Source organism: Balaenoptera ricei, chromosome 14 (genome assembly GCF_028023285.1).
Source record: "Balaenoptera ricei isolate mBalRic1 chromosome 14, mBalRic1.hap2, whole genome shotgun sequence".
NCBI lineage: Eukaryota > Metazoa > Chordata > Mammalia > Artiodactyla > Balaenopteridae > Balaenoptera > Balaenoptera ricei.
The window spans coordinates 14,516,289-14,539,741 of NC_082652.1; the positions used below are offsets into that span (position 1 = coordinate 14,516,289).

Sequence of the window (23,453 nt, forward strand, 5' to 3'; positions counted from 1 at the left end):
GTGAGTTTTCATAAACAGGGCTCTGCTGGCCTCTTGTAATTTGACGAAGAAAAAAAAAATCTCAGAAGGGCACCAGGTTTGTGTTTTGTTTTGTTTTTGGTTCGTACCCAATGGCTTCCAAAAATACCCAGGCCTTATCTTTATTGGCTCTTCCAGAAGTCCAGACAAATTTGACGGGCAGCTCGCTTATCGCGGGGGAGCCTGCGAAGGGGAGATGCGGGCCTCGCCTCCTCCCGCTGTGACGCGGGTCTTTCGCAAGAGGTTGTGCGTGGTCTTAAAGTAATAGTAATGATAATCATAACGGGACCTTCTGCAGCCTCCTTCAGCTGGGGACGGAGGTGCTGGTAGCTGGAAACTGCGGCTGGCAGCCTACTCACTACTCACTGTTCCCTCCTGTCACCAGAACTGTGCTTCCAACCTTCTCTTTTTCTTCCTCTGCGCCCACCCCGTCCCCCGCCATCTGTCTTTCTCTTTCCTTCCCGTCCTCAGAGCAGGACCCCGAGCGGTCACAGGGCCCCGGGCTCACCATGGCCGACGCAGACGAGGGCTTTGGCCTGGCTCACACACCCCTGGAACCAGACTCCAAGGATCTACCCTGTGACTCAAAACCCGAGAGCGCGCTAGGGGCCCCCAGCAAGTCCCCGTCGTCCCCGCAGGCCGCCTTCACCCAGCAGGTAAGAAGGGCCTTGGGGACCTTTGCAGAAACCAAAGCCCCTCTTTCGAGTGTTTGGGCAAGGGGGGCGGGCAGTGCCCATGATTTGCCCCTTTTCTTTTTATCCTTGCGCAATTCCACCCTTCTCTGCCGTGCCTCCCTAAATGCCAGTATAGTGCCATCCACTTTATTGTGACGATTATCTTTATGGCCAGAGGATTTTTGAAATACGTTGAAGTTGTTAGGGGAGCCTCAAAGATCCGGCTCTTTGGGGCCAGCGAACAATGGCCCAGATCATTTCTTTCCTGCTGCACTAGGTGTAAACTCGGCTTGGACGCCTCATTAAGGGTCGGGTCAGCGGCCGCTTCAGGCCGGCATGAGCGATGGCTTGACCCCTCTTCAGATCTTTCGTAGCCTTCGCCTCCTCCCGCCTCCTCCGCGTCACCGCGCAGCCGCGCGCGCTGCACCGTTTGTCTGGCGGCCGGGGCCTGGTGGGCTGGCTCCGCGGGGCCGGCGGCGGGGAGCGCGCGCGGCTGGGCCGGGAGGGCGCGGGGAGCCCGGGCTCGCCTGGCTGGAAGCTGGGCCCGAGCCGAGCGTGAAGCCTCGCCTTTCGCTCTGTGCCCTTCACCCCCGGCGCCCTGGGCGCTCAAGGCGTCGTCCGCAGACCTTGATGGTTTTGGAATAGGGTGTCAGAGGGCTGGAAACGGGGTGTCTTGACAAGAAAAGATGTTTGCACACAGCTAAAACCCTTCTTTGGGTTTTCGATGTCCTTCCTGGCTTTTTCATTGTCTCTCTCCTTTGCCCTTCACATCTCAGGAAGATGCGCGTATATTTGTATTGAGACAGTGGGCACGCGTTTTCAGAAACTTAAAGAGGTTTTCTTTCAAGGAAAAACAAATCTACTTGTTAGACGTTTACAAATTATTGCAAAACGAAGACTTTGTATGTAATTTTTTTGTATGGGTTTTGTAAAATAACTTGTAGTTGAAAGTAGAAATGTTAAATCGCTTCGCCCATAACCCAAACAGCTTGAAATGAACGAAGCTGGATGTGAGGAGGGCCTAGGAGGTATGTTAATATAGACATTTGGGAATTAATTTTTGTTTGGGATTGTGGAAACCTATTATATAAATATTTAAAATTTTATATTTCACCTATGTCTACATATGCACCGCCATGGTGAGAATAAACACGCATGTATACAGTGCACATCTGTCTATTTTCGTGTGGACATCTGAGTGTCTACATAAGAATATCCTGGGTGGGTTTTTCAAGATTGAGGGTTTTTTTTTTTTTTTTCCTTTTAGCTGCCCCTTGGCTAAAGCGGATTGGGATTGGTCCCATTTTTTTCTCAGTCCCCCTCCTCCCCATGCACATTCTGGAACACCCTGATGGCTGGGGTTTTTGCTCTAGCCTTGTGTTGGTGGCATTAGAAGGAGACAGCTCTGCACTGTGGGATTAAGACCTGCCCGGGAGAGAGCATTCACAGGGATTCCTGGGCAGGGGCTGCTCCAGAGCCCAGACACTGCTGCAGTGGGCTGGGGGCAGATTTCAGCCTACGAGCCCACTGCCTCGAGGGGGAAGGAAGAGAAAGCTCTGTGTTTTGGGGGAGTTTGGGGAGGCAAGCCTCACTGACTTTTCTCTCCTTCTTATAGGGCATGGAAGGGATCAAGGTGTTTCTCCATGAAAGAGAACTGTGGCTGAAATTCCACGAAGTGGGCACGGAAATGATCATAACCAAGGCTGGCAGGTGAGATGGTCACCTCTGTGGAGGAGGTACAGGGAACTTGTGGGAGAGACTAAGAAAGGTGTGGGAGACCAGAAAAAGGGGAGAATAGAAACAGAGAGGGAGGGAGAGAGACAGAGAGCGAGAGCGAGAGAATATGAATATATCTTATTTGACTCTATTCTGGTTAAAGAGGAGAATGGTGAATTCCTCCAGTGATCTCCACCGGTGTGACGGGAAATACCTGAAAGATTCAACTCAGGGAACTGGGTGTTTCTTCCACCTCGTATATAAGAAGAAGCAAGAGCTTGGGAGGCTGTGCTATCTGGATGGATTAGTAATAAGAGAAGGAGGGATGAGGTGGGAGAGCCAACGGGAGAACAGAGAGTTGCAGAGACACACAGAGATGAGACGGGGTTTGGGTTTCATGGGATCTCAGACTTGATTCCTGGCCCAGACCCTCCTTCCCACCCTCCCTGACCTTGGAGCGGTTCCAGAGTCCCACCCGATCGCCAAACTCGGAATCGTTGAATGTATTCGCTACCTCTTTCATTGTTTATAGAAAGCAGGCGAAGCCTTTGAAAGTGAACCGGGGCTCGGCAGGTCTCTATATACAGACACCGATAAACACGGCCGTTTCATCAAGACACTCACCCCGGAGTTCCTCTTAAAAGCTCACAGTTTTAGCTAGAAATGCGAGACTTCTGGGGGAGGGGGTAGGAGGGTCGTGCAACTCGGTATCTCAGCGTCTGAGTGCGCCCGGGTGCGGGGACAACCCCGCCACGTCCCTACCGGCGCTGGACTGGCCCTCCGCGTCCCTGAGGGCAGAAAGTCCCAGTCTGCGCACAGCAGGCGTGTGAAGCCGAAGATCCGGTAGGCCGAAGCCACCGAGTGTGTGAAAGGGGCGGGTGGAGCCGCCTCGCCAGACGCCCACCGCTTGTGCAGCCCAAGCCTCCCGCAATAAACTGACAACAGTGACATTTATTATTATTTGAAATTAAACAATGTGTGCTCCCCCGCTCGGCCCGAGCGAGCAGGAGGCGAGTTCTGTTTATACCAAAGAACTCAGGTCCTCTTCCCATTCCGCCGAGGAAGGAAAGGGCGGCCGGGGCCTCCTTTTTCCCTCCCAAGCCTGAGCCAACGGGATTTAACTATAAAAGGCCTGCGAAGCCTCCGGCGCCTCCGCCCCCAGGCGCGCTCGCTCGGGCAGATAAACACCGCGAGGCGAGGCTCCAAGGCCAGAGGGAGAGGTCTCCACTCACCCCTTCCCGCCATCCTTGAGCGAGCCAGGTTCCAGCAACTGGTCCTTGCGCCCCGGGCGGCCTTGGGAAGGCTTGCTTTGCGGGGCGCCCTCCTCCCGAGGCCGGATGGAGATGGGGAGCGCGCCCGGCACACGCGGGGCGGCGGAACCTCCTTGCAACCACCCGATCCTCGCGCAGGGCCCGGTTCCGTCCGAAACTAAATTTCTTTGAGGAGGGCCAAAGCGTTTGGACTCTCTAAGGAGGAGTGCCAGGCGCCTCGGAGATGTGGTGGGGACATTTAGGAAGAAGCTCCTGCGCGACACTCGTGTCAGAGGTCACGCACCGAGCTGTACCCTGGGGGCGGAGTGAAGCCAGGACGTGCCGTGGGTATCCACGCGCGGGCAGCCCCAGGGAGCACCCAGGTGGGTGCCCACGTGACGCGCAACGCTGCTCAGAGCGGCCAAAGCACCTGGCTGGGCGGAGGAAGCCAACTTTTTTCTTTTTCTTTTCCTTTTTTTTTTTTAAACAAGTCTTTTCCTGCCCCCAAATAAAAAAGTAGGTGTCTGGTTCTGAAAAGAGTCTTTAGCAAGAGTTGAAATGAGGGGTCCCTTTCAGGGCTTCCTCGAAACCGGTCTCTTGAAGTCCTCGCCGTCTGCTTTCTATTTCCTCCTATAGATAGGTATAGTCCCAGCCTGCTTTCTCATCTCTTGGCCTTTCTCCTCCCCATAACTTGGAGGGAAACCTGGGATGGATCTTGGCAAGAGCGGAGCAGGGGCCGCGTTTCTCGTCCACGTTTCTTAAAAGATCGATTCTTCCATCAAAATTTGTGGACGCGCTCTTCAGAATATTTGCATTAATTCCCTCTGCCTTTGTGTCTCCTCCTCCTCCCCGTCTCTCCTAGGCGGATGTTTCCCAGTTACAAAGTGAAGGTGACCGGCCTTAATCCCAAAACGAAGTACATTCTCCTTATGGACATCGTTCCCGCCGACGACCACAGATACAAGTTCGCAGATAATAAATGGTAGGCACCGTAGCGGCTGGCGGGGGGGGGGGGCGGGGAGGACCGTGCAAACCAAACTTCCCTCTCCCCACGGAACCAATAAACATTGTTTTGAGCTCCTACTGTGTGCTAGAGGTTTTTGCTGCCCCTTCCGCTGCATCCTCCTGACCTCACCCTGAGAAAAAGAAAGAGCAGCCATTAGCCCCCCTTTTATAAACGAGAAAACTGCGGCTCAGAGGAAGTAAAGTGTCGATGTCTGTTGCTGCATCGGAGGGTTGTGGATTTTTAAAAAGGGTATTGTTACCAAGCGTTGGAGCTATTTCTGGGGGCATAAACCATTAACAGTTATTTTTTATGAGTTACCTGCTTTGAACATGCCTCTTTTATGAAATTGCAAAATCAGTCCGGGGTATTTGAGTTAAACAGGCAAGAGAGGAGAGGCCCATTCCTTGGGTACATTGCTCCGGCGGCTGCCAAGAGCGCAGAGGCTTGAAGACGAAGCCCCTTTGGAAAGCCCTCAAGGAGTCTTCCCGAGACTTTTTTACACATCCAGGCTTCCAGAACCCGCCAGTTGTTCATGGGCAGAGAGACGCTTCGAGGCTCCCCACGGCGCCCTTGGTGCTGGGGGAGTAATTAGGTGGAAGGAGAAAGAGCCGGGCGGCGGTGGTGGTGGTGGGAGCGCTCGCCTGGACACCAGCTCCAGGCTTTCTGCGCATCTGGCATTGCAGATGCCCAAGCAAGACCTGAGGGTCAGGCCATTTCCAGATCATTCTCGTATTCAGCAGCCGTTGCTTTGCTCAAGAACCAGCCGGCACCACGGTGCACTAAGTCTAGGGGGGTGGCGCCTCTCCTTGGTCTAGGTCTGTGACGGGCAAAGCGGAGCCCGCCATGCCGGGCCGCCTCTACGTGCACCCGGACTCGCCGGCCACTGGGGCGCATTGGATGCGGCAGCTCGTCTCCTTCCAGAAACTCAAGCTCACCAACAACCACCTGGACCCATTTGGGCATGTGAGTACCTCGTGCAGATCTTCCTTGTATCTTCAGGTTCACACCTTCTCTTCCTCACCTGACTCTCCTCTCCCTCTTCTCCAGGACTTTCTCTCTCTTCTTGGCTCCTCACGCCGCCCACCCACGCTTCTTTCTTTGCTCCAATTTCACCTGCCTTGGTCTTTTACTCTCTCTCCCTTCTTGACCTGGCCTTCCTTTCTCTTCCCCTTTCTCTCCTCCTTCTCATCTCTCTTTCCTTTTCTCTTATTTCTCACACCTTCTAATTCTTCCTGGCTGTGTCCACCTCTCTCCTACCCAGACATCTGCCCCTTGCCGTCCACCCCGTGGTCCACTAGTTCACGGTCTGGGTGTGTCTTTCCTGGGTGGCTGGCGATCGAGCCCCCTAGGTCTCCTGGCCTGGGGCTCTCACCCTGCATCCCTGCTGCCAGCACCCAACCCACCTGCCGTTGCTGAGGGACAGGGGTCATGGGGTGACTAAGGCAGTTCACTCTGGGCCTGGAATTCCTGTTCGTTCAGCCCCATCTGTGATGAGCGGTGGGGAGCGGTGTTTGAGTCCTGCCGAAAACATGGGCCCTCTAGCTCGGCAGGTACTCAGCACAGACTGCAGAGGCTGGACCACGATGGGAGCTGTATACCTTACCTGCTTCCTTCCAAATCCTGCCATATTATGGGGATGTTCCGGCTGAAAGGGAGACCTTAGGCCCCCTGCTTCCTCTTTTACAGATGGGGAAACCAACCCACCAGAGGCGAACTCCCGTACTCGTGCCCCTTTTAGCTCGACACTCTTGGGTTTATCTGTTTTTTTTCCCAACTTCCCAGCTTTCGCCCCTCCTCCCACCATGCCCAGAGTGGGCAAACCAAGATCAGGGCCCTACACCTGGAATCTGGATTGGCCCCGAGACAGAGGGGCCTGATGAACTCCCTGAAATTGCAGGATATTGAGCGTGCAGTCCCCCACCCTCCAAGAGAATGTGTAGCTTCTAGTAGATTCTCTATAGGGTATCATCCTCTCTTCCCCCAAAGAAAAACAAATGAACAGAACACTGATTTGAGGGAAAACATCCCTAAATCTCTTCATTGGAAATAATCACCAGGACAGAACGCAGTCTCTGAATTCAGAGTTTACAACCCTTAGTTTGATGATTCCACCAAACAAGTAGGCTGGTTCGTCTTAGGGCATTTGATCCTCATAGCAGCCTAGAGAGGAGAATGGAAATACACAGCCTTTATATGGAGTCCAGGGGAGGGGAGGTTACCTGCCTGAGGTCACACAGCTTGTATTTGGGAACAGGGATCTGAGGCCAGGTCTCTCTAATTCCAGAAGTGACCTGCATCCTGCCACTTTGGAGAATCAACACACAGGGTTCCCAGTTTGGGGACATGAGGGGATGGGGTACGAATGCATTTGATCCGGAGGGAGGACAGTTTGTGAAGGTCCAAATGAGAAATCCGTTCTTGTGGGGCCTTAGGGCTGAAGCACTGAGTCTGTGTTGGGAAGGGGACCAGGGCCCTCCACTGACGTGCTCAATGCCACTGTACACGTGGTTGGTGTGAGAGCGGACTGTTGACCACTGGAGACGAGAGAAGGAAGGCCTATTCCCCTTCTACGCTGTAGGAAGGGAGAGGAAAGGGGCGGGGGGGGGGCGTTTCTAGGCAAAATGCCGGGTCTCCTTTGCGTTTAAACCAGGGTGTTTTGCCTGCAGCGTCCAGCTTGTGGTGCATCCCAGCGCAGACGTGACCTCCACCTTGCGTGGGTATTGGCTGGCTGACGGTGTACTTGCTGTCCCTGCGGATGCTGAACGGATGCTTTAGGTTAAGCGCTGGGGAGAGAAGGGACCATTTTGTAAAGGTCCTGCGTGCATCTCCCAGGACCGCGTCCTTCTGGAGGCTGGGCCTCCGTGGCACCTTGCTCTGGGCTCCTTAGCTTTCCCTCTGCGGCCCCGGGTGTGCCTTTGGGGTGGCCCCCCGGGGAAGGCGCGCGCACGGTCCCGAGCCCTGGGCGCCCGTGTGAGTTTCAAGTCCTTCCAATTCCGCGGAGGAGGGCGCGGTGCTCTGGGCCTCTTCGGACTCCCCAGTTGCCACGTATTCCCACCCCAAACTCCGGACTTTGAGTCCAGAGCCGCCCTAATGAAATTAAGGGCCATTTAGATTGCCCTCACGCTGATGTCTCCACACTGTCCCCAGCCGTCAAAGCAATTTGGCTAAGCCGGGACGGTGGCCGCGCCGGCCCGCAGGGCCCCGCTGCGTCTCTCTGTCGCCACGCCGCCCCGGCCGGCGTCGCTATCGGCCAGGGAGGCGGCCGGGCCGCGGCGGCCGGAGATTAGAGCCGCGCGGCTCGGGGTCGGGGAGCCGCGGGGTCCCGAGCTTTTCGCCCCTCCCCCGGCCGAGTCGGGCCGCGCTCCCCTCCCCCTCCTCCAGGTCGGTTTCAAGGGTTGGCCCGAGAACCCTGCCCCAGGGTCATCCAATCAAAGACGCTGAGACTACCTCCGCCGCTCAGTTTGCGGTCCTGGGGGAAAAAGCAGGCCAGATTTTTCAGCTGGTGAAACGCGGCAGTTCGCCCATTCGGTGGGTATAGATCAGAACGTTTTGAGCTACCAGCTTCCCGGGAGCATCGAAAGCAGGGCGCCATAAGAACAACAAACTCAGTTTTTTTTTAGTAAAGATGCTCATCTTCTCTGGATAGTTCCGCTCCAGCAAGAGTGTGGTGACTGCAGACCCCCCTCCTAATATTCACAGTGGTGGTTGTAATAAGAGCTGCAACAGTGAGACCCCCCACTAGTCCCTGGGACCCCCCTCCCCAAGACATGGAGAAGATAGAAAGGAAGGAGAAAAATATTCCCCCCAAAGCAGATGCCACAGTGCTGTCCGGGGCCAGGTCTGGGGATAATTCCGGTGGCAGATCCTGAAATATTGTGAAGTTGGAGACAGGGAATCTCAAGGGCAACCAGACCCCTGTTTGATGTTAGGGGTGGGGCCGGTGCTTCCCTCCTGCCCAACTCACATTCTTAGAGTCTCCCCCTCCCCACCGTTTTCCTCTCTTTTTCCTGCGATATTTCTTCCAGTTCTGCAAATGCTTGATCTCTTCCTTTGCATCTCTTTGAGCCTTTTTTTCTTGGGGGGGGGGTAGTTATATATATATATATATATATATATATATATATATATATATATATATATATATATATGTTTGTTTATTTGTTTCTGCTGTCCTTTCATTCCAAAATTGTTGCCCAGGCTTCCTTGAGGGGGGCACCAATTCCTTGCCCCAAACTTGCTTCACTCCCACTGGGGGGGGGGGACATGCCCTACGCAGGGAGTTAATTTATTAAACTAACTTTATTAAGCATTCTGATTTACTGCTGTGTGTGCTTTGGGTAGATTCCTGGAATATTACCCTGGCTTTTTCATATGGAAATTGTCATTTTTGAAATGTTTCTTTTTAATGAAATCACTGGCTTCTTTTCAAAAACAGGAGAAAAGAAATGGGACCTTTTTTCCAAGAACCTATATAAGGAACATAATTTTGGGGTGGAGAGTGGGGTTTTATGGAAACAAAGGGGTTTGATTTTTCTTACAATCTCATTTTCTTTATTATTTTTAGATTATTCTAAATTCCATGCACAAATACCAGCCAAGATTACACATCGTGAAAGCGGACGAAAATAATGGATTTGGCTCAAAAAATACTGCGTTCTGTACCCACGTCTTTCCTGAGACTGCATTTATTGCAGTGACTTCCTACCAGAACCACAAGGTAAGCCCAGTACCCAGGAACCGGCGGGCCTGGGGCCGCCCACTTGTTTGCATGAATCGCAGTGGTCTCCTGCTAAAATCTTTAGCTTTATGGGCACCTTTATTCCTCAGCACAGTGGGCACCAACTTCTACTTCAGTGGGCTGGGGCAGGGACAGAGCTGCAGCCTAAGGATCACAGCTGTTTGTACTACATTCATGCGGTTGGCACGAAAGTCACACATACACACACACACAGCCCAGATAGAAACGAAATTATCAAACCATAGATGACCACGTGGTATCAATGCTCGGTACTCAAATGTAACAGGGAGGCATCTCGCTGCAGTCGTGAAGTGATCAGTGAGAAGAAAGGTCCCCGTATTGGCTGGCTCCGTGCTCTTGGGTGGGGACCTGGTGCCACCCTTCCTGGGACCACCTTTTCTGTGGGGGGTCAGTCTCCTTCCCTCCTCCACTCTGCCTTTTGGATGCATTTCAGTTCCAATCGGGGCAGGTGGCAAAGTTGCCGGAAACCTTGAGCTTGGGTTTTCCCAGATGCTTCCTTAATTGTTTCAGCGATTACTGACCCTGGACCACATACTAAAGCGAGGTTGGCATTGCTAAAACAAAAGCAAAAACTGAGCAACCTGTGTCACCAGCTGCCTGGATCAAAGCTCTGGGGACTTAAATATGATCCTGCAAAAACACAGCTTGGTGAGGGGAGGCATGCACGCGACCAATGCATCATTTGGTGGCCGTAGTGTGGTATAGAGGTGGGATGTCTCAGGTGGATTGTGTCACTGTCAGACCCCCACGCTGTTCGAAATCCAGGCCCCGATTTGGGCCATTCAAGGCTTGACCGTGATGTTGGAACAGGGTGCCCCATAACCGCAGGTTGGGGGGAGTATCTTCTATTCTTGCTCAAGAGAAAGGGCTTGTCTTGACTCGTCATGGTTCATGTCTGTTCTTTAGAAACCTGAGTGCATGTGGATTCACTTTATTGGGAGGGAGGGCAGGACTGAATGATTCCTAAGCCTCGTCATGGAAAGATCTGGAATCGGGAAAGGCAAGATATAGGGTTGGGGAGAGGCAGCTGCTGCTGTGGGACTGTAGACTGTTGGGAGTATTAGGAAGTGATTTGGGGTTAGAGGGCTGTGGGAGGGGAAAGTAGGGGGTCCATATGGGATCAGTGAGGGCGGGTCATGTGGACGACTTACCGAGATGGACATGGGGATGGGGCGCCCCTCCGCCTCTACAGCTCCTATCCCTCCTCAACCTGCAAGGGAAGAGTGGGGTGGGGGGAAGGTGTAGGGACTGTGGAGCCAAGTAGGAGAGGCCAGGGTAGGGTGAGAGATGGGCTTAGCACCCTAAAGCCTCCAGTCACCCCTTGAAGGTCATTTCATGCAGGCTGTGTGTTGGTTAATCCCCCCCCACCCCCTGCCCCCATGAAACCAGGGTAGTAACGAAATGCTGCGGGTAATCTCCAAATTCAGGTTGTCAGTGACCAAGGCAAGCTGTGACGGATGGTCACTTCCAGGCCACACGGCCTGTCTGGGATCCCAGGCCTTGAGAGAGCTTCCTTTCAGCAGAAAACTCACTCCCCCCACCACCCCCATGCAATTACTTTTTAAAGGGAAAGAAGGATTCTTTTTTTTTTTTTTTAAGTTCTTCCCACTCGTTGAACCAATAAGAGCGAAAAAGTAAGGTCAAGTGCCCTGAAAGTTCCAGCACTGTTTCAGGCTTGAGACTGACTGCTAGAAACCTGTTTCCTGGATGGCTGCTGTAAACCTATGTTTAACTTTGTGGTGATGGCCACAGGGCAAAAAAAAAAAAAAAAAAAGGAAAAAATAGCAACCAGGACGCTCAGTTCCCCATATATATGTATGCTTAGAGCCTCCTAGTTCTGACAGAGGATCCAAAAATATGTTGGATTTTTTTTTGTTTTTCTGCCAAGGAAACCCATGTTCATCCACAGAGGAAAGGAAGTGATAGACACATGAAAGTGATCTGTTAAAGAAACACGTGGGTGTTCAGGTCTTTTGGGGGAAATTCCTAAGTTCTGTGTAGTAAAGATCTTAGGGGTCCATCAGGAGTGGGTAGGTCTGGGGGACCACGCATTCTTTCTCTGTTTATAGCTTTATTGAGACATAACTGTCATACAGTAAACTGCACTATTTGAAGTATTCAATTCGCTAAGCTTGACATATGTGTATACCCATGAAACTATCACTGTAGCCACTTAGGGACATACTCAACACCCCTTAGATTTCTATTTAAAAAAAAAAAGTCTTCTCCAATGAATATATTTGGTGATCTGTGTGAGTGGAGTGCCTGTCTAATGGGGTGTGTATGTGTGAGTTTTGAACACAATCTAGGAGACTGTGTATCTAAACACTCACAGATCTCAAAACGTGGGTCTCCAAGTATGCGTTTGGATATATGTATTTTTTTTGTTTTTGTTTTTTCTTCCAGTTTTATTGGGATATAATTGACATACGTACTGTTTGAGTTTCAGGTATACAGCATCATGCTTTGACTTACCTACATCATGAAATGATGACCATGATCAGTTGAGTGATGGATATAGGTATATTTGAGGATCACACAGGAATTACTGATTTTCTTCATTGGTTGGGCCAGGGAGCCTGGTTGTGCTGTACATATAGGTCTTTTTAGCCAGCCTGACATCCAGAAGAGGGATTTCATAGGAGACCACTTTCAATCACTCTCCCCCGTATGAGGTTTTCCCCAGTATTTAGTTACTGAGTACCAAAGACACCTATTTTCTTTGTCAGGAGGAAGTCTAAAGCAATGGATTTTCCCAGTAGAATCCAGGCCCTTATAGACATTCCCCACATGGATATATGATGTGTGACTTAAATAAGCAGGTCAGGTTGAGCGTGATTTGTGGACTCTGTTTTGTTACTTTATTGTCCCACCTGGACGGGATGTTGAGACTCCTGACTTCATGGGTAGAAGCCACCTGAGCTGTTCCTCACCCTCCTGTAGGGTTAGGGTGAGAGTCTGCAGGCAGACTGCCTGGGTTCAAACCCATTTGACTTGGGCAGATTATTTAACTCAGTTTTCCCCATCTGTAAAATGGGGATAAGAAGAGAATTTTTTGGTTGTTGTTGTTATTGTCTTTGTGGGGATTAAAATGAGATAATCTGTGGAATGTGTTTTGTGCAGAACCTGGCACAGAATCAGCACAGTGTTAGTGATGATTCCATTGATCGACTACTTAACTGATCAGTTTATTAACAGGGCAACTCCATCCAAAACGCGCGTGTTGGAAAACTCTTTGCCTATCCTATTTTAGAATCTGAAAGACTGAGATTTTTAAATAAGTTCTCAATACTGTGGTTGAAACACAACTACAAATGTTAATGTTTGTGGTTTAGTTGCTTCATTCCGTGGTTGCATTGTCAATCCAAGGACTGTTTGCCCAGCGTTATGCTTTGGATAAGTGCGCAGGGAAAGAAAAGCAGTCTATGAGATTAAATTGCCAGGACAATTTGGAAAAATGCGAGCCACCAATTTTGGGTCCAAAGGGCTTAGTGCCTCCAGACTGATTTGGAGGCAGGTACCAGGTACCAGGTGGAGGCAGGTACACGGCCGGGTTCTTTTCTTACGCTGCTGTCACACACCTGTATACCACGGGGTTCCAATGACACGACATATTTCCTGATCCCAGCTGTGATCCCAAGCTGGATTTGGGAGTTATTTCCCCAGATGGTTGACAGCTTGAGAAAGATATTTAAACGCTCGACTCTTCCCCAGCGACGTTTACTCTGTGAAACATGTTTTTGTAAGTTTTGCGCTGCAGTTGTCAGCAGCTCCCAGAGCAATTCCTAGAAATATTTAGGTGTTAAAAAAAGGTCACGTGGGCATTTCATTTCCCTGCTTCTGCAACAGTGGCTTTGTATGCAAGCATGTCTCTCCCCCGATATTAACTTACTTTGCCATTAAAAGGCATTTTCCTCCTGCTTAAATCATTGTGTATGGAGCCTGTATTTATGAGCTATGAGCTTTCTGCTTGGGACCAGGAAATGAACGCCTAATAGAGAGACATAATTAAGACTTCTGGCCTTCGCGAGGGTTTTGTGTTTTTTTTTTTCAAAAGTGAGAATTCACAACAATTATTCTCATTAATTTTTACAACCTCTGTCTCACTGGTTGGAGCTGGCATTTATATTTGTTTCCCCCCCCCACCCGTGCCCCTCCTCCGGATATCCGGTTTTATGCTTATTTTGGAGGGAGTATATTTGTATGACGAATGGAAGTCAATTTTAGTGGAGCCTTTGGGTAGAACTCAGACATCCAGGTGTATCGGTTTATGTGCCCGTGAGTGACTAGCTCTGTGTTAGGAAGGGAATATCAGAGACAGGGTTATGGTAAGTGAGGGGCCAAGTATGAAATAAGTATGAAATCAGATGGACATTTTTACCTGCACCTAAGCTTGCATGTTAACGTTTCTCACGGGTAATTCTTATGTCCAATAGGCATCTGCACCAAGACATAGGTAAGATCCACACACCTAAGTGTACATCTAGCAAACTGTGCGTATTTTTGGAAGCTATGGTGATAAGAGCAAGAATTAGGTAGTAGTTAATCTGTTTGAGGTGCAAAGAATGGGTTTGAGGAAAAAAATTTTGTTGATAAAATACCAAAGCCACCCTTTTCTTTTTTTTCTCAGGGTAATTTTTTTTATCCTGAGCTCTTGGTGGAACAGTGACGTCATGGAATAGGCATTAATTCAGCCCTGATGCCACACCCTCATTGTCTTACTGTCCTCAGTATATTCAGGGGCTGCCTTCCGTCACGGGGTGGGTGGGAGGTACAGAAAGCGGGGTAAGGATTCCCTCCACCCCTTTAAAAAATGATCTAATTTTTACTTAACTTTTTGAGAATTCCCCTCTCCCCCTTTAAAAAATGAGTTATGGTCAATTGGGCTGCATTTTATTGTCATAAAACCGGATTGAGAAAGAAAACCCCACTAGGTAATGGGCTTTTGGACTCAGAACTGGCTTGAGGAGTACACATGTTCAAGACTGTTTTCCAAAGAGATTTTTTATTTTTTATTTTTTATTGCAGTATCGTTGATCTACAGTATGTGCCAATCTCTGCTGTTTTCCAAAGAGATTTTACAGACGTTTCTACTCATTCTGAAGAGTTAATTCAAAATCAGAAAGTTGCAGGAATGAGTACAGTTAAAAAAATGAAGGAGGAGGGAATGTGTATACATAGAAATACCCAGACATATTTAAAAAGTTTTAAAATTGATTTTATTTTTTGGAGCAGTTTAAGGTTCATAGTAAAGTTGAGTGGAAAGTACAGAGAGTTCCTGTATACCCTCTGTCCCCCTACATGTACAGCCTCCCCTGCTCCCAGCCTCCCCCCCCACCCAGAGTGGGACATTTATTACTGTTGATGAACCTACATTGACACATCATCACCCAGAGTTCGTAGTTTGCGTCAGGGTTCACTCTTGGAGTTGTAGGCTCTGTGGGTTGTTTTTTTTTTTTTTTTTGGCTGTGCCATGCAGCTTGTGGGATCTTAGTTCCCCGACCAGGGATGGAACCCGTGCCCCCTGCAGTGGAAGCGTGGTGCAGTGGAAGCGTGGAGTCCTAAGCACTGGACTGCCAGGGAAGTCCCAAGACTCTGTGGGTTTAGATAAATGCATAATGACATGTCTTCACCACGATGTATCCTACAGAATCGTTTCACTGCCCTAAAAATCCTCTGCGCTTCTCTCGTTCATCCTTCCCTTCCTCCTAACCCCTGGCAACAACTGATCTTTATGCTGTTTCCATAGTTTTGCCTTTTCCAACATGTCATACGGTTGGAATCACATAACATTTAAAAAATGTTAATTTTACATATATATTTTATTGTGAACACACACACACATATGTAGTAATTTTATGTTCATGGTAGAGCCTTGGAGTTAGAAGGAAACTTTATAAAACCACCTCTGCCAGAAAACTGAACAGACCAGAATGCTTGCCCCCAAATGGACAAATTATGGGTGCGTTCATTAATTACGCCTAGTTTCTCAAAGCAGCTACTTGGTTTCTCAAAGTCTATAACGATACTACTGGGGGTAGAGGAGATGGTTTTGTTGGGTACTTGAAGATGATGGAATCACAGAAAAAATGGTTCTTGTTCCAATTATCTTTCTATTCATTTATCAGAGAGGAGTCTTACTTCAATACCAGTTTATCATAAATACTTCTCTAAAAGTGTCGAATTTCCCCTTGCAACAAAGAGAAGGCAGGCCTTAGGTTTGGAACTTTCCGTGGGTACCAGGAGAGGGAATTTTTTTAAAAATTTAATTAATTAATTAATTTTTGGCTGCATCGGGTCTTAGTTGTGGAATGTGGGATCTTTCGTTGCAGCGCGCGGGCTCTCTAGTTGTGGTGTGCGGGCTTAGTCGCCCCGTGGCATGTGGGATCTTAGTTCCTCGACCAACGATCGAGATAGTTCCCCAACCAGGGATCGAACCCGTGTTCCCTGCATTGGAAGGTGGATTCTTAACCACTGGACCACCAGGGAAGTCCCAGTAGAGGGAATTTGATATACTTATTTTCTTTTTATTGACTAGCAAGTGATTCCACTTTGACATACAGAGAAGTGATATAATTATTTTTATAATATAAATTTAAATCAAAAGTGGTTTGATTTAAATAAAAGTATTAAGCAGACCAGTGAACAGGGACTATATAGATACGATAATGATGGTGAAGGTGACCTTTGAATGACTGGCCTCTGATGAATGCTGCCCGGGTTTCCATAAAGTGATTTGATATGTAAAAATTCAGTTCACACACAGCTTTTAGGAAATACTTCTGGCAAACTCCATAGGGATGCACTCTTTTACTTAGACCTGCTACTTGTACGCTCACGCTAACAGAATATGTGTTGATGGTTTCCATGAAGGTTCTGGACCTTGAACCAAAGACCCTGTTCTATCACTAAGTTTTGTATAGTGCAACAAAAACTTCCAAGAAGAGGGCTCTCTCTTCCTTACTTAGACAATTTTTTTTTTTTTTGCCCTACCGTGGGGCATGCAGGATCTTAGTTCCCCGACCAGGGATCGAACCCCACTGCCCCCTGCAGTGGAAGCGCGGAGTCTTAACCGCTGGACCGCCGGGGAAGTCCCCTTACCTAGACAATTAAAGAGGTTTGAAGCTGTTTGGTAGCTATCGTATATGTTATAATTTTATATGTTGGTCTTTATTTAATTAGACACCATTTTCCACCTGAGCTACAAACTGTATCTGTGAAGCTATGAAATGAACATGAAATGAGGCATAGTAGGATTTTGAGAGCAATAATCAAGACCTTCCCAATGGAGATTGCCACGCTGCAGGAAGTTGACACCGTGTCAACATGGTACAATCTTCCAAGGAGCAGGGGGTGTACCAAGTGTTGAGGCCGAGATTTTGTTTGAAACACAAAATGCTACGATTTAGGAAAAAAAAAAAAAAAAGCCACTCCAGCCGGAATGATGCAGAGTAGGACTCCAATTAATGGGCAAACTGAAACCAGGTTTTCTTCCCCTTTTAAATACAATCTGATCTAGGACATTTTTCAAAGCCTCCTTTCGAATGACATGGTGGGTCCCGTTGATGTGACTGGCTTAACTTGCTTCTTTGGGTTGCCAGAGGTTGCGTTTCCATGACACTTACTATTAGCCGGGTCCCGAGGTAGTCTTGTAATAATCAAGTGAAAACGGAACTCTCTCTCTCTCTCTCCCCCCTTCCTTCAGATCACCCAGTTAAAGATTGAAAATAATCCCTTTGCCAAAGGATTCCGGGGCAGCGATGACATGGAGCTGCACAGAATGTCGAGAATGCAAAGGTAAGAATCGGCTCCCCGCCTCTGCACTCCGCATCCCCACTGATAACCCAGGTGAGCCAGCAGCACCAGAAGAGCAGGCACAGAGAAATGGGGCCCTCTTTGCCATCAAGAAAAAGGAGAAAGAGCCTCTTCAATCCCACTTTCTGGTAACCCTCCGGGTGGTTTCCTCTATCAGGCAACGTGGAGTTGCGTAGCTTTAGGGGAGAGCACGTCGGAGGGAATGTGATGGTCTCCATCTGCCTCGGGGAACAAAAGCTACAATCTTGTCCTCTTTCTCTGTTGTCTCTCTCCCTCAAGTGAAGTCCGCTCTCTCTTTCTTCCCGTAAGTCACAGCCGATGAATGATGTTCTTTTTGGCAACAGCTCTTGATAAATGAAAGGGAAGTTAATGGCTTGAGTGCCTGGGGGTGATATACAGACAAAGTTGACACCACGTGGTGTCCCAGGCATGGGGGGATTGGAAGCTGGTGATAAAAATTGCTCGGTGTTTTTACATATCCTGTGGTCACGGTCGCTGATATGATGAATAGAAGGGGCTGTGGAGAATGGGAATTTGGTCTGATTTGAAAGGATTGTACAAGCGTTGCCAATTTTGTTAAATATTCTCTCTACCTCTTGGTAGAGTTCCAAAATAATTTACCATATGGCAAGAGAATTAGAAATACATCTTGATCCCTTTGACCAAGAAAGTTTTTTTCTTCCCTTTTTGGTGGGTTTAGTATTTCAAAATAAAATGAGGTCATTTAGGAAGCTTTTCCTTATCCCTTCTGGAAGACACGAAAAGGGAGAGTTGGGCAAATGGACAGATGTAGTCATTCAAAGGAGGACAGGAGACCTAAGAAAGAGAAAGAGAGAAAGGCCGCAGCTTTGTGGTTTGAACATTGGGTTTAGAAATACATGCCATGGAAATTGTTTTCAGATAGCGGGCTTACCAGATCTAATTTTGCATGCTCTTAAAAAATAAATATGCCATTATCTTCAGATGGGACACGTACACCACACTCATATGAGTTCCTGCATTCATAACTGGTTTCCTTCACAATTGTGGATTTGTAAAGATGCTTTTTGTGGTGAAAATAACCAAGTTCTTAAATGATTATTTAGAAACATTTTTGGCTTTACGTGTCTACATTTGGGAACTGGAGTTGGGTTTAATCTATAGCCGTTGGAAAAGTTGACAACAAATACCACTTAAAGGTGAAAGAGGCCAAACTATTTTCAGCCGTAGGCTCGGGATGCCAAGTTTTTATTTCTATGGTGTCTAAACCCCCATCCTATCCTGATGGTCGTCTGTCATCACAGCAGCTTCGCCGTTGATGGACAGTGTCATCTTGGTCCTCCTGCAGGTAGGGACTGGTTCCAGCCTGCAACTGAAGACCTTCTTCCCTCCCCCACTTCTTCCCTACTTCCCACAAGGTCAAGAGCAGGTGGGATCATGGGTTTAAGGTGTTGCGAGTCGCCCCCTCAATCTTACCCAGTCACCAGATCCTGTTGATGCTACCTTCTTATCATATCTCTCAAGTCGCCTCCTTTCTCCATCCAGGCTGCCTATTCCAGCCACCACCAACCTCGCCTGCTGCAGCCTCCTAACCTCTTTAGACCTGACGTCAGCTCTGTTCCCCTCCCGGACGTGCTCCAGGCAGCTGCCAAAGACATCTTTGTACAACGCAAATCAGACACGCTTACTGCACAGCCTAGAACACTCCCAGGCCTCCTGTTGCTCTCAGTGTCAGGTCCAGACTCCTTGGTGTAGTTGACCACGCCCTTCCCATCCAGCCTTGCCACGCCCCCTAGCTTTGTTGCTCACCAGCGTCCCCTCTCCCTTTCAATCATGCTGAAGGAGCTGCTCCAAGTCTGTCTTCTTTCCATTATTTTTGGCCCTTTGAACACCACAGTTGGTCTGCCTCTGTCTTTCTCCCCTCCTCTTCCACCTCCTGCCCATCACTAAAGCCTCCTTGTAGCTATTTCTTCCTCCAAGGAGCTTCCCCTGGCCACAGACTGCGTAGTCAGGTTGTGTCTATTCCCAAGAGCCCTCACTGCTTTCCTTTGTCAGGCCCGGGCCCTGTGCTCTGGAAGCTGGTTGGACAGATGATGGACATCAAAGGAAAGGCAGGTGGGGAAGGGCAGGTGTTTGAGAGCTCACACGTCAGCGATCCTGGGGACTCTCTATTACAGCTCTGAACAACACGGCTGGTTAGATGTTTAGGCAGATGACTGTACTTTGGTCTGAACGGGCTGCCCTAACCATCCCCTAGTTACTGCAGATTGGCTGAGGGGTCCTTTCCGGGTAGGCCCTTGGAGATGGAAGGAAGGCAAGGTGGTTGGTCCTCAGGAGTCAGTGATTGACGTGTTGGATCGAAACTGTCAGCCTCCGAGCCACGTGTGTCTTTGTGGCCGCGTTAGGAGTTGTGCTGGGGAACAGGGAGTGGACAGGGTCATGCGCGCAGTTCTCTAGAGATGGCCCCTGGGGAGGAGAGGGAGCAAAGCAGAGAGGCTCCAATAGGCTTTGGAGTCAGACAAACCTGGGTTCAATCCTTGCTCTGCGTTTATCGGCATGTGACCTCAGGCAAGCAATTTCACCCCACGGAGCCTCAGTATCCTCATCTGTAAAATGGGCATAAATAAATATAGCTTCCCCTTTCTGGGGTTCTTGTAAGAATTATATGAGAAAAATACCTGAAGAGTGCTTGGTTCCTAGACCACGCTCCAAAAAATGATCCAAGCTGGGGAAAACTCCTCATGACTCCCAGTTTTGCCCTTGTTCAGAATTTATTCTGGGCTGTGGTCCCAACTCCCAGCTCGCAGTAGGTAGTGACAAGTGGGGAAGATGGCTCTCCGGAGACGGCTGTGATAACAGCCTGGCTGGAACGGCAGGCTCACTGTTGATCTTGTAATCCTGTTTCCTGTCCCCCACACACCCGGTGACAGCTGGCTCAGGGAGCAAAGCGGGAGGAATGAAATTTCCTCTAATTCCAACAATCGGACGAAGGGAGAAGGGTGGGGTTAAGGAGGGTTGAGCCTTCACTCGCAGTGATCCCACATAAATAACGTTTGGATTAGCTTGGCCAATGTCTGGGCACTCACCGCCCCCTCCTCTCTCTTCACCCAGCAGTCTGGGTTTGGAACATGCAGAGGGTGTCTTAGTTTTCCAACATCGATGTACGGTTTCTAGTTACAGAAGTAGTAACTGCTTATTCTGAAAATGGGGGCACGAAGGGAAAGCACAAAGAAGAAAATAAAATCATTCCACAAATCCTGCCTCCAGCCGGCTGATTAAAATACATGCCAAGGTTATTTTGAAAGGTTAGTCTGTGGCTTAAAAACATCTTATCCCTAAAAACCAATATTTCCCAAATTGCAGTGTCCCCTCCCCTGGTGAGAGATGAGATGATTTTAGAGGGTGCCCACAGACACACAGTTGCATCAGGCTGATTTCATAGATAGTATTGCTTAGAATGCGACTAAGTTCATTTTTTTTTTTTTTTTTTGGCCACGCCGTGCGGCATGTAGGATCTTAGTTCCCCGATCAGAGATTGAATCTGCGCCCACTAAGCGCAGAGTCTTAACCACTGGACCGCCAGGGAAGTTCCCGAGACTAAGTTCTAAGGAAGGAAGGGAAGAAGGAAAGGAAAGAGGAAGGGAGGGAGGGAGGGAGGAAGGATGGAAAGTTAAGGCTGATTATTTAAGGAAAATATTAACTAAATGGCAGGACAGCTGGTGAACATTGTCAAGGTGATATGCACATCGCAGAAATCTGGGAGTTGCACCTAAATAAATGCTCACCTTAATGAGAAAGTGTGGGAGCTTCACTGTCAAAGGTGAACAGGAACTTCCTTGGCTTATGGGGCCAAGGCCAGGGCCCTGGGGTTGGGGAGGGCACCTTTATGGAGAGGATGGGATCCCGGCATTGCCCCAGCAATGGGATTTGAAACTGTTGGGAGGAAGGGTTTTCTGGGTTGGATCAGGGAAGGAATGGACCGGGAGCTACCTGTCTTGGGCTCTGGAGGAGGCGTCAGACTCTAAAGATCTCTGAAAGCCGGCTGGCGTGGCACTATGGCAGGGAACACTGTTCCTTAGAAGCGTGGGGTTCTAGAGGTAGAAGGGATCCCGGGAGGTGGCATCTGGTCCCAACTTCTTCCTTTTGTGGAAGGGGAAACTGCGGCCCAGCCACTCTTTTATTCAGTTTTTGATCTGTTGCTTGCTTCTCCAGCTAACACACATTGATTCAGGGCTTACTCTATGCCAGGTCCCGGGGATGCAAAGGTGAATCCATGCATCGAGGGGCAGGGTCCACTGATGGTAAAGCAGGCTCTGGAGCTGGGGTCCAGGCTATCAACGCTGATTAGCCCCGGGGCTCCCCTACTCCATGGAGCTTCTATCTCCTCATCTGTAAAATGGGAGATAATTATAGAACCTACCTCCAGAGCTGTTGCAAGGATGAGATGAGGTAAAGCGGGCGTCCTAATTACTATTGCTACGAAACAAATTACTGCTCAATTTCACATGGACCAGCTGCAAAGCCCTGCGCTCTGAGCTGTGCCGTCAGCTGTGTGTGTGTGAGACTAAATCCGGGACAGCCAGAGCTCTAGCACTTAGCTTCCGACGCCTCCACAGCCCACTCAAGGGGGAGGAGGTACAGGCAGCCTCGGTGCTTCCATGGGGAGCTCAGAGGCCGTCACAGTGCGCCAGATTTCATCCACTTGCAACCCGCTAGCCCTCGGGAATGCTCCCTCCGTGCTACTTATGGTGGAAAGACCAGGCATCGCTTGCTGTCACTATGCATGAGGTGAAGCAGGAAGTCCCAGGGAAACACTTTGGTTTAGTTCAGGATTTGTGGGTCGGGAATTTGGGAAGGGTGCCTCTGGGCAGTTGTTGCTCGCCGTCTGGTGTTGGTGGGGACGGGGCAGGTATCTGAAGGCCAGACAAGGCTGGACATCCAAGCTGGCACACCCCAAGACCCGCAATTGACTCTGGCTTTTGGCTGGGAGCCCATCTGGGTTGTCCACTGGAGCGTGTGCATGTGACCTGTCCAGCATGGTGCACTCAGGGGAATCAGACTCCCCCCGTGGTGTCAGGCTGCCCCTGGAGAACCACAGGGCCTTTGCTCACTAGACCTCGGGAAGCTGTAGTGTCTTTTCTGCTGCGTTCTGTTGGTTGAACGGGACTCACCGAGGCGGACCCAGATTCCAGGAGGAGGGCAGGGATCCTTCCTCTAGATAGAAGGAGGGTCAAGGAGTGTGCCCACATGTTTTAACACTGCCCCAGGGTGCCCAGGGGTGCCTGGCGCGGTCCCTGGCCTGGAGTGACCCTGGATCACGTTAGGTGCTGAGATGGGATCCTTCCCCTCGTGAAGCCAGAGGCCAGGTTGACTGCCAGTTAAGGCGCAGAGGCCTGGCTGTGAGCTTTGTTTCTTTTGGATGGAGAGAATCCCCCCTCCGCCCCGCCAGGCCGCCACTGGTCTTTTTGGAATGACAAACCCCAGAATCTGAACAAACAGCAGCAAAGTGCTTCCTTGGGCACTTCTTGCTTTAATGCACACAGAGTGGCCGTGAGCAATGCCTGGTCTCTGGGGCATACACAGCATTTACTGAGTATTATTGGGAGGCTAGCAGAGTGCAACGGTGGGGGCTTCAGAGCTCTTCGTGGGAGAATTGCGGTTGCCTCTCCTTCCTCACTTTTTTACTGGACTGCCGATACCTTGGCAGGAAGTCATCTCCAGAGCTGGGTTACTTGGAGTCTCTGTTTGGCTGGCCTGGATTTTGAGCCCCTCAACCAGAGAGCAGATAGAAAAGCTTAGAACCCAGGATGTCCCCGGTAGAGCCAGTAGGTTGGTTTTGTCAGCCCCAGGCCGTGGACGTCTCTGCCCACCCACGTGAGAAACCCACTATTGTCCCCCACCTTTGCGGTGCATGTCACCTCCTCCTCTTCTACCTTTAGGGCGGGGCTTCTTAATCAGAATCTAAGATCCCGTTGGAAAATCTGATTAAAGCAAGGAACGCTGAAAAACTCAAAATATATAAATAGAAAAAAATGTCAAAAAATTTCAAGGGATTCACGGGGTCCGGGACCCTTCAAAGTTTAAAAGCTTCTGTTGGAGCTGTCCCTCCTTTTCCAGCCCTTCCTTCCTGATTTCAAATGAACGTTCAGCTCCCTAACCTCAGATGGCCTTTTTCAAATGAAAGGCTCAGCGCTCTTGTATTCTCATGCTTGTGGTTAAAGGTGATGGGGAAGTCC

The 23,453-nt window shown here is 49.6% G+C and overlaps 1 protein-coding gene across 1 annotated transcript in view; it reads left to right on the forward strand.

Moving 5' to 3' along the window:
- The first annotated feature begins 527 nt into the window (after window positions 1–527).
- Window positions 528–23,453, forward strand: part of TBX5 (T-box transcription factor 5) — a 42,609-nt gene continuing 19,683 nt past the window's right edge. Inside the window, exons 1-6 of the mRNA XM_059894445.1 lie at window positions 528–674; window positions 2,308–2,402; window positions 4,521–4,640; window positions 5,480–5,627; window positions 9,229–9,381; window positions 17,129–17,220. Of these exons, the coding sequence (XP_059750428.1) occupies window positions 528–674; window positions 2,308–2,402; window positions 4,521–4,640; window positions 5,480–5,627; window positions 9,229–9,381; window positions 17,129–17,220 (755 nt within the window). The remainder of the gene's footprint in view (window positions 675–2,307; window positions 2,403–4,520; window positions 4,641–5,479; window positions 5,628–9,228; window positions 9,382–17,128; window positions 17,221–23,453) is intronic.